This window comes from Diorhabda carinulata, chromosome 2, assembly GCF_026250575.1.
Source record: "Diorhabda carinulata isolate Delta chromosome 2, icDioCari1.1, whole genome shotgun sequence".
NCBI classification, from domain to species: Eukaryota; Metazoa; Arthropoda; class Insecta; order Coleoptera; family Chrysomelidae; genus Diorhabda; species Diorhabda carinulata.
Window position 1 is genome coordinate 17,190,121 of NC_079461.1, and position 12,230 is coordinate 17,202,350.

Consider the following 12,230-nt stretch of genomic DNA (forward strand, 5'->3'; position numbering starts at 1 on the left):
TTCTTTAGTAAAATGAATGTTGATTTGCCATAAAAATTTCTTAACAGTGTGAATGTGATTATGGTTTTTTTCTCAAAGTATTTAAATTTTGTTTCAATCTTTGATCTTTCCTATCTAAGGTTAAGTTGTATTTATATGATTTTGATAAACGGACTCAAATTTTGTTTTTTGACTAATGATATTTATTCCCAAGTGAAACACGATATTAGAGACATCGTTGCATTGTATATTAAAGAGCGTTAATCGGTGTTCAATAAATGCTCAAAAGAGATACTCGTAAATTCCAATCCTCACTCTACATTTTGGTCTATATCTCATAGTCATGCATACATGACACACAGTATGAGAGTTCACTATATTCAACTGAAGAATATCAACTTTTTCAACATATTTGTGAGTGTTCCGCACGAATTTTCCTTTGTACACGACTGTTTAACATACAGTACGACTATGAAGTTCGGTTATGATAGAAGGGTCTCATATTTAACGTTTGATATTGTTTTTTCGCATGTTTTTAGAATCAAATTATTCCAGAAATTCTTGTTAGTATAAATACCAGCTTATTTATCAGCTGCAAGATCATTGAATTATTATATTCAACTGATGAAGTTACTAGTGAATTTCGATCAATTATATAAGTTAGTGATTAGTTAATTATTAATGGACTATCTAGTGTGAGTGATTGATTAAATTGAGTAGATAATTAACATTATTTATAATTTTACCCAACCTATAAAAATAGTTTCAATGAATATGAATACATCCGTAAATTATTTGGAAATTTGTGTGGTAACTTGTTTAATCGCAAGTACAATCACCGCGATTCCCTCGATACGATACATTTTGATACGGACTTGCGATTCCTTCGAATTTGGACTTCAATAGGCTCACATTCAATAGTAACAGTTTGTTAAATAATAATGTTCAAATAGATCAGGAGCAGGCAGGAAAATCAGATACACGGAAATGTTAATATTTCTGTTTGTAGCAAACTCGGCGAAGTTCGCTCAAAGCACAACAAAACTCCAATGCTCTGTAGCTTTTTGAAATTCAAATATTCATCACTGGTATAATGAAAAATATATCGTTTGACGTGGTTAATTTCAGAATATGCTTCCAGGTTTATTTCAAGAATCCCTTTATATTAATCGTTATAAATGTGTCTGAATCTAAACCGAGATTGAAACTTTTCCTTGGTTTGTCCGTCCTAAGCAAGTTTAATCTTTTATTTGTGTTTAGAAGTTTTCCTGGCAGTTCATTAGGGAGAGTTTGTTGTTAGCATCCAGTGACCTTTCTGGACAATTGCTTAATTTCAAAGTAACTAGATTAGAAGAGGATGTGTATGTGGAAAACTGTTTTTGCTCAAACGTAAAAACGTAAACGAAACTGACAATCAATAGATTTACACGGATTTCTCTACTGGGTACATTTGAACTTTGATGAAAATCATTCTGTAGAAAGTTCTTGCGCACAGAAATGATTAATGCATATAGTGAATAGAGCAGATAAATGACTTTGAAAGTGAAGATCTATCTCTTACTAATTGGCGACTTTTCAGAGGTGATTATATAGTTTACAACCACCTCTCCCTTCTTGCCAATAAGACATTTATTTCCAGTTTCCAGATTCAGTCCAAATCCATCTCTATCTTATACAACTATATCGCCCTCAGGCCCCATCCCAACCATCATCCCAGCTTTCGGTCCAGCGCTACAAAATATGTAACAGTAACCTGACTAGATTCATAACTTCTAGCAATTCTTCCAATTTTTGTTAGATAGTTGGCTTGAGTAGCTGCCTATGAAAAACCTATCATCGAATTGAATTGCTTGGTGCTGATTAAAAGCTCGTTCGCGTTAGAAATTGATTTAAATGCATTTATCTGTCAATATATATCAATTGATTCAGCTCTATCCAATTACTTTCTGTTCCCAAATTTGAAAAATGTCTTGATGCGAAGCGATTTCTTCAGTCAAAGGCAATTCTCAAGAAGTTGTGAAGACATTTTTGCACCAAAAGTTGTCACATAAGTAGAATATAGTTTGTAGGCGATTGGATTATACTCAAATTAAGCTTAAAAAATGTCTATTAAAGTCTAAGTAGTTTCTCTATGAGAACTGAGTTATATGAGGAATTTCCAGCCTTAAGAAGAAACATTAATTTGCTCTATAATCATTTTCATATTTCCACATGGGCTCTTTTTAAGTCTTTGCACTTTTTTCAGTAACCTTTTGAACCCTTACAAATGAAAGTTCCCTTTCTTTACAAAATGATACGTATAAGTCCTTGTCTGATGAAAATTTATCTTCCTGAAGTAAAACTTTGAGGTTAGAAAACAGAAAAACCTCAGTAGAGGTCATATTTGGTGAATACGGTGGGTTGTCAATTAATTCGTTAATTTTCAACCATGGCGATTACCGAAGTGTTAGAAGATGCGTTTACAGGTATAAAAGTTTTGTCTTTTTCTTCTTCAAAAGTTTTTTTGCAATTTTTCTTTTTACCTGATCAAACAATGATGCATAATACTAATAATGCTTCATCTTTCTGAAGGTAGTCGTAACAAAGCAGTGACCTTCACTTTTTCGGCAAATTGGAATGTCTTCGGGACTAGTTGGCCCTCCGCAACCCACTGCTTTTTTGTTTCAGTGTTGACTTGATTACATGACAGTGACAGACAGACAGACAGACAGCACCCAACGCTTGGACGCATGCATACAGAAACATTTGATGAACTTTCTCAACGAAACATCGCTTGTTGTCGCAGTTGTTTGTCGTTGTTTGAACGGCCACATTTGAATTCAGTAACAAAAAAAATTGACTATTTTAAGTGATGGTGCAGAGTCTTCGTACATAATGTCTAAAACCTCTTTCATTTACGTGAGTGCACTGCCTTACAAAATCAATTATAGATTAACAAACTGAAACTGAGCATCCAAAATTACGCCTGTTTTTTAGGAATAACTGGACTTGTCACCACCGTTCCATTAGAGCAACATCTACCAGCATTTATTTGCCAGAATTCTACGAAATAAATCAGGGAAACCAATCGTGGAAAACGAAGCATTTTCCACCACGACAATTTGAGCTCGCACACGTCAGTTCAAACAAAAAGTTTTTGACAAACAATGATTTCTTCTTATTTCCGCAGATCAAAATAAATTGCTGAAGAAGAGGTTGATTGCTCAAATCATATATTTTGGAAGTACTTCAATCGGAATGGAAAAAATGCTTCGATAATTGGTTCAAACGCATGGAAAAGTGTATTGATATTAAAACTTAAGTATCAACCTTCGTATTAACTAGCTTTCTAATCGTTCTGTATAGATGGGTGTCAAAAATAGATCCATATACTTTATAAAATGGACAAAAAAATGCGAAAAAGTCAAATAATTCCACAACCATTATTTATAGGTAGAGGACATGTATGTATAAAATTATTCTTATTTTTATGGGCGTTATATCAAAAGGATAATATACAAGGTGTGCTTTTAAAAAAATGGAATTTTGTTATTCACAATATTCGAAACTAATACTGTGAAAAACGACAACCAGTATGACTCCAAAATTTGTATTTACAAAGCCTCATTTTCATTTTGCAAAATTTTTTAATATAAATTCAAATTCAAATACCCGGAAATTCAAATACGGAAATCAAATAAGTTGGTCTTATGAAATTCACCTTTGTTTTCAGGACTAAATCAAAAAACGCAATAAAACATAGGGTGTTTAATTTAGAATTTCAAAGTTGATGTCGATACTGAAGAATTGGGACACCCTGTATAATAATAAATAAGTCAATAATCTGAAAATTCTTTCTAATAGAAAGAACTTTTGTTTTTTTGAAAACTATTACAGGTTTTCATATGTTTGACATATCATTCATTTGAAGCGTTAAAAACAATAATTTTTTTTCACTCAAATATATCGAACTTTAATCCTGAAAAAGTGTTTTACGTGATTTTGGTTTGAACACGATGAACGTCCTGGGCAGCCAAAAAAATTTGAATATGAAGAACTGGAAGCATTACTCGATGATTGTTGCCAAACATAAGAAGACCTCGCAGAATCTTTGGGTGTCACTCAAGCAGCCATTTCAAAACGTTTAAAAACAGCTGGATATATTCAAAAGCAAGGAAATTGGGTTCGACATGAACTCAAGCTCAAAGGCGGTTTTGCATGTCCAAAATGCTGCTGGGACGTTACACAAGGAAGTCATTTTTGCATCGGATTGTTACGGTGATGGAAAATGGATCCATTACGACAAGCCAAAGCGCAAAAAATCGTATGTGAAATCCGGTCAATTCAACGATAAAGCCGAATATCCATGGCGCATAATTTTCCATCATGACAACGCTCGGCCCAACGTTTTACCATACCCGCTTTATAGCCCAGACCTTGCCCCTTCTGACTACCATTTGCTCCGATCAATGCAGAACGTCTTTACTGGAATACGGTTCACATCAGAGCAAGATATCAAAAATTGGTTTGATCCATTCTTGGCGCAGTTCTTTTGGGATGGGATCCACAAATTGTCAAAAAGATGTGAAAAGGTCATAGCTTCAGATAGGCAATACTATTGTACATGTTTTTCTTAAATAAACGTTCTAATTAAAAAAAAACCGTACAGATTAGGTTATAGACCACAATTATCAAGTTGACATCAATGATTATGTAAAAAGTGCCCAGAAAGTTATGGATTATTCGACATTTCAAAATTACAGAAATTGTTTTTTGTGAAACATTTTTGCATTTTTGGTTTGCTTCCTTTTGATAAATCTGTTGTTTTACAAACCCTCAAAGGAATAAATTATAATAGTTACTTCACGGATATATTGTGAATAAATTCAAAAATGTTTGTGTTAGCCCTATTTGGAAATAAAAATTTAAATACAGTTCACAAAATAAGAACAAAAATGTAATTTACCTTTCCAAGACCAGTAACCTCTCTCACACCGATTCTTCGGATAAGTGCCGGAGGAACAGGAGGTGGAGTTCTTTGTATAGTACCGGCAAATCCTGATTCGTCTGCACCTTCAGATGAGTATCTTTTCCGACGATGTGGTGAAGAGCAAACATTCGTTTTTTGTGTCATCCTGAAAAACAAATAAAAAACAACACCATATAAAAATTATTACTTTCTCAAACATTCTTGTCAGTTATTTATATTGAATATCCTCATAAATCTACCAAACTGTCTACTACAGCCTTAGAGGCGCTACTGAACTTGTTTCCACTTCACCTCATAGTGAAAAAAGAGGCTCTACTACTGATAGAGCTAGAAAGCAATAAAAAGGTACCCTATTCGAAGTGGTAATTAACGACTGTCAATCATGGATCAATAAAAATCTTTCGCAAGCTCGAAATGTATCTCTATGTACAGAGATAATTTGAAGTTAGAGCAAGGAGCTGTATTAATGAGCTCTCCATTCCTCTAGGAATATCACTAGTAGTAAACAAATGTACTCAGTAATGTTCGGATAGAAACCTCCTACAAAATACAAAATAACTTCTAGGTACAGGTGGAGATTAGCCTATAAAGCCAAAAGAGCGCCACACATTCCAATTGGATGTGAAAAAATGTTCCATTTGATGTTTCATAGAATTCAAATAAACAACGACCTGAAATTAGTTGGCTTAATTCACCAAGTGAATTGAAAAGAAAATATCTTTCTTCGTTGTTTAGTTTTTGCAATGCAGCATATTCAAAATGCATTGAGCTGACAGAAAAAATTGAAATATCAAGAAAATGAAGTTGGACTGGGAAAGGAGAAGCGAGTACACGAAATGAGGTCCAATGCTTTTTTCTCAAAGCTCGTAGAAGATGGGTGGAAATAGAAAAGCTTCCCAAAGGATCTAACTAAATCTGTTTTCACTGTTTTTGCCTGTTTAAGAGTTACTCTACAATAAGGTTTTTGAAATAATGTTGTGTCTAAAGACATACAGAAAATCAAGGAAAAAGGATCGAGAAAATCCTCTAAAAAGATGTGATGATTGTAAATCCAAAAAAGTACATATTTCAAGGACATGGTACAGTTGTAAACCTAATGCAAGATTTCAGGGTATTGGATTCCAAATAGAAGGCTGAAAATTACTCAAAAAAAGTAGCCACTTGGAATTCTAAGTTCTCCGGGATAAAAAAGTTCATCATAAAAAAAATTCGACAAATAATATTTTGGTAAGGGGTGAAATCTTCCACAACTCAGACACTGTTGTTTCTAAACGGATGTTAAAAAGAGGGAAAGCTTTGATTCCCATGATTATACGAAAAGAAGTACCTGTTAAGCCTGAAAAGTTATATGATGTTCAAAATCTGTTATTAAAACATTTTGGCCGGGAATAGATCAACAGGGAAGGGCTAACGATTTACAAAACCTATTGTATCCTGAGGTTACTGATAAAGAAGCTAGTGCTTATATGTTAAAGAAAATCCCAAAGCTTTCCTTATCCAAAATTGGAATAAGAAACTAAAATCATTCATGAAATTTATTATTATTTAATTAAATTATGTATTTGGCTATTTTTTATTATAATTTGTTCATTGTTTCATTAAGTTGTATAGAAGAAATCCTTAAAACAAATTCTTAAAATGAATTTATATGAAGACGAGTTTTGATATGGAACAACTCGCTGTTTTAGTTAAAGTATTTATGCTTGCGTGCAAGGAGCTCAAAAATGAGTACCGAGAATTTTGGGAAACTAAGAACTATAATCTTATTATCTAAATGAACCTGTAGCTCGTTCATTGTTGTTTGGAAACTAATCGAGTTAATCGGATAGTTATAAGATAGGATCTTCTCTATTCTAGTAAACCAGTGAGTGAATGCGATCAGCTGACGGGTTGTTTCATTTGTCTATGGTTTTTATTTCTCTCATATGAGTGCTCATTATCAATTCACATCATTGATAGGCTACTGAGGTTTATGGTTTTTATACTTTTCGGCATTTCAACATAAAAATAACTTATTGGTATTGAGTTGGTTAATCATTAATAACTGCTCAATCACTATTATCAAACATATAGAATTTATTATATTGCTGACGAAGAAAAACGACTTCATGACAACACAAAAAATGAAATGTTGGACTTTGTAGACAATGAAAACATAGTTCGCAGTTTTGAACGCACAAATATTTTGAAACCAATTCTAATTCTTAAAACAATAAATTGAATTGACTAAAAATTGTCGATCATTGAATCTCTTGTAAACAAATTAGTTTAGGACACGAAAACTTTCAAAAAACAAATCGTTTATCAGGTACATCCAATCACACAACTACATCCATACAAAAACGAAATATTTTTAGAATATTTTATACTTTTCTCGATATACGAAAAGTATAAACTCGCACATTTCCAACCAATTAATCACCATCAGACTCAATTCCAACGTTGCTAACTGATTTAATGTGTCTCATACATCATCGTTTCTTTCATAGGTGCTAGATGATGAAAATTATTTCATTTTGTTGTGAAAACTTTTATTCATAAAAAACTAAATATTCCATATTAATATAATAATAAACTTTGAATGGAACATCAAATTTGATATTAATAAAGACGTACATCCAAAATTATTGCGTTTACTATATGTTGATACTTTCATTTAATAAAAAATCTGTTTTCACTTATATTTTTATGAATTAGTGGAAATTAACATATTTCAAAACTTGGGTAGCAACCCTCGTATTGCAAAACACTGATATTCCCAACTTTAATACAAATGTTGAACACTCCTATCTATTAAATCGAGAAAATACACCGAGAAGTGTACACTGACTGACCATTAACGTATCTGTCACCCTCATTGACAAAACTCGCTTTTTTTAACACATTTCCGTCGGCTGTTATCATCTTGCAAAACCTGCCACGTTGATACTTCGATGCTGCAGTAAGACGTGACGATAAGGATAAGGATAAACGTCACTTGTCCCAGAACCCGCTTAGAGCTTCTACTAGAACTAGATCGAACATTAAAACATTTATTATTCAAGGGTCAAAACTTTGTTCATAGTACCATATATGAGCATTAACCCGGCTTAAGGAGACCCAGAGCTATCGTCTCTGACCTCACTTAGGCAAATCTCAGCAGGCGCGTCCAAGTCGCGGGGGTGGGCCCGACTCAAAAGAGTCGGTGGCTAAGTTCTACTGGGGACCCAATGTTGCGGGGTATAACGCAATCCCCTACCCAGGGATACGGGTGAAGACCACACCGGCGGAGAAGGCGAAGAAGAAGAACTTCAGCTCGGCGGATCCGGCGCAAGTGACAACCCTTGCTTCTAGGGTTAATAAAAGAGGAAAGTGGGTAGATAAAACCCATTAGCTGCAGAGAAAGCAATTTATCTAGGAGAAGGCACTCCGATCTAAAGCCCTGGTCCTCCAGGTTGGGGGTTGAGGCGTCGGGCCAACCCCTCGATACTCGTAAAAACGAATAAAGGTTAAAAATCTCAGTCAAAAGCCTCGGAATAGGAAAAGTAAAAAATTAAGACGACCAAAGCAACGGAAACGGAAAATGAATTTAGGAACATGGAACGTACAAGGCCTCTCCACCAAAATCAAATGAAGTTCTACGAGAAATAAGACAACTAAATATGGATATAGTGGTGCTAACGGAAACAAAGAAGAAAGGACAAGGTTCAGAAAATTTGGGTCATTATGATCACTTCTATTCGGGAATATCTAAGGACAAACGAGCTCAGAAAGGAGTATCTATATTAATTAAGAAAAGTTTAAGAAAATACGTGTCATCGTGGGAAGCAGTCAATCAACGAATTATCAAAATAAATATAGCTATATGCGGAAACAAAACGACAGTCATAGGAACATATGGGGTTAATGAAGACGACACAGTAAATAACAAAGATGACTATTTTGAATGTTTGTCCGAAGAAATTTCTAAAGTAGGCACCTCAAGAGAGGTAATTATCCTAGGAGACCTAAATGCAAGAACAGGCAAGAAAATAGACGATCAGATAGTAGGAAGATTCGGGGAAGAAGTAACAAATGAAAATGGAAACAGACTTATTACATTATGCCAACAAAATACATTAAAAATACTGAATGGCTTCTTCCAACACAAAATGATACATAAATACACATGGGTACAGCATACACGGGACTTAAGATCTATTATAGACTATATAATATTGAGACAAAACACAAAAATTAGAATACAGGATGTTAAAGTACAAAGAGGGGCAAACTGTGGCAGCGACCACTTCTTACTTAGAACAAAAATTTTACCTTTCATGCAGATAAATAAAATAGAAAAACAGCAACAAGAAAAAGCATTTGAAATAAAAATTAATAGATTCAATCTAAATAGCTTACAAGAGGAAAGTGTAAAGAACTTATATCAAAAACGTCTAGATGGAAAACTGGTACAGGAAAATTTTGACAATCCGGAACAACACTACAGCTTTATCAAAAGAAGCATGATTGCTGCAGCGGAAGAAGCCTTGGGAAGATCCGATAACACTAGAAGACCAAGAACGTACTGGTGGGACAAGGAAATTGAGGATCTCATAAACGATAAGAAAGTAAAGTTCTCCAAGTTTCTATGCACGAAAAATGATAATGATAAAAGAAATTTTAAAGAAGCACAGACAAAAGTAAGAAAAGCTATAACAAAAAAGAAAAACAAGACATGGGAAAAGACCTGTACTCAAATAAACACATACCTAGGAGGCAGCAGAAACACAGAAAGTTGGAAAACCTTAAAATCTCTTCGAGAAGATAGATCAAATAATCTTATATCGCCAATAACATTAGAAAAATGGGATGAGTACTTCTCTAAATTGTTTACAGAAACAAGACCAGAGTTCAAAAATCAAAGAAAGGATAATATAAACATCATCACATCTCCGCTTAGAATTACAATTAAAGAAGTAAAAGACGTTTGTCAGTCACTAAAGAATCGAAAATCTCCAGGCCCGGGTCAAATAGCACCAGAGTTAATTAAAAATGGAACTGAAAAACTTTTTTCTCATCTGCAAATGCTTCTCCAGAAGTGTATAAATGGTGAAGCGCTACCCCAAGAGTGGAAAACATCTTATATGACTACCGTATATAAAAAAGGGGGCAGAGAAAATTGCGACAACTACCGGGGACTTACAGTGCTGTGTACAATATCCGGAATTTATGGAAAAATCATAAAAAATAAAATCGAACAGGAATATTGCAACATGGAGGCAGAAGAACAGGCAGGCTTCAGAGCGGGGAGGTCGACTATTGATCATTTATTTACGATTTCGCAAATAATTGAAAAGAAAACCGCCAAAAATCAAGAACTCCACCTTTTGTATGTTGACCTTAAAAAAGCATATGACAGCGTACCGCAAACAAAACTATGGGATGCCTTGGAAAGAACAAATATAAATGTGGCCCTAATAAAAGCAGTACAAAAGCTTTATGAAAACAGTAATTCACAAGTAAAAATAGGAAACAAGGTCTCAAAAGGATTCTCCATCAATAAGGGGTTAAAACAAGGATGTCGCCCACACTCTTCAAGATATACCTGGAACACGCACTAGCACACTGGAAAAGGAAATGTAAGAACATGGGCATCCCACTAATCGATTCCACACTATATACCCTGTGTTTTGCAGATGACCAAATAATCTTGGCACAGGACTACGAAGACTTAGAATATATGACAAGAAAGCTAGTAGAGGAATACAGGAAATGGGGTCTAGAAGTAAATTTTAGTAAAACGGAATATATGTGTATTGGAGGAGAACAACAAAATTTAATACTTGAAGAAACACAACAAAAAATAAGTCATTGTACAAAATACAAATACCTAGGCATGATCATCACTAATGATGGAAGATTAGATGAAGCAATAACACAAAGAAATAACCAAGGAAGACAAGCAATAAGACAACTAAATAGTGTATTGTGGGACAAACAAATATCCAAGGAAAACAAACATCGAATATACAATAGCATAATAAAAAGTATAACAACATATAGTAGCGAAATCTGGCCTCTAAAAGAAAAAACAGTCAAAATGCTTGAAGCCACAGAACTGGATTATTGGAGACGCGCGGCAGGAATATCAAGACTGGAAAAAATAAGAAACGACAGAATCAGGGAGATCACGAAAGTGCAACATACGATTACGGAAGACATTAGGGTGAATCAGTTAAGATGGTACGGACATGTCCAAAGAATGCCTGAAGACCGCATACCCAAACAAATTTTAAATTGGACACCACAAGGAAGAAGAAAAAGAGGAAGACCAAGATTAAGCTGGAGAGAAGGTATCGAGAAGGATATTCGAGAGAGAGGATTAGAAGAAGATCTTTGGGAAGATCGAGAAAAATGGAAACTGGGAATCGGAAGACGGCGAAGAACGTTTTAACCCGATTAATATATATATATATATATATATATATATATATATATAGGGTCAAAACTAGGAAGACGACAAACCACTTAACAACGCTCTTTCCTTCTTTTCTTGTATCATTTTTATTCTGTCACTTTTTTATCAGACTATGTGGTGTTTTCCTCTTTCCGTGTCTGCACCAGTTTAAACAGATTTTAACTAATCGGTTGCCTTTTGGTTCTTGTTTGAACTTCTCAAAAGTTACCTCATTACCATTTTTTGGTTAATGATGGTAGCCTCATTTTCCTTCAGTAATCCATCTGAACTAACAAACGATAAATATTAGAATAATTTCATTTCATTGATAGGAATTACTTCTATTTAATAGCATCCAGATACATTAAACGTGATATACTCTCTAATTGAAAGAACTTTTCATTTTTCTTGGAGCACGGGAAAAGGCAAAAGTAAATAAACGGCTGATTACACATAAAACGCATTATTGGTTTTCAGAGGATTTCTTAAAGGGGGGACCAATAAGAGTTTTCACCGCATTTACCCCTGTCTACTGTCTGAACGTTTTATCCCCATCATACTTATTCTGTTTCAACCTCAAAGAAGTCTTCGGCAATAAGTCGAAGCAATAACACATTAGGATGTTCCACAGGACCGGTTTAGTGATTGAGGAGCTTTAACATTCATAATATTAGCGCATTTTGTCTATTATAGACAGTTCATTTATTGAGATCAATCATTGATATCCCTAAGATCAATTCATTTGCGATTCAATATCTCCAACATTGCATTATTCATGTTCCAATGTCCCTTACATTGAATTATTCATGATTCAGTATCCCTAACATTGAATTATTCATGATTCAATATCTCCAGCATTGAATA

The 12,230-nt window shown here is 34.2% G+C and overlaps 1 protein-coding gene across 1 annotated transcript in view; it reads right to left on the reverse strand.

The window, feature by feature from the left end:
* LOC130903783 (kinesin-like protein CG14535) overlaps positions 1 to 12,230 on the reverse strand; it is a 256,050-nt gene that overhangs the window by 215,439 nt on the left and 28,381 nt on the right. The window contains exon 2 of the mRNA XM_057816111.1: positions 4,925 to 5,093. Coding sequence (XP_057672094.1) covers positions 4,925 to 5,093 — 169 coding nt within the window. The remainder of the gene's footprint in view (positions 1 to 4,924; positions 5,094 to 12,230) is intronic.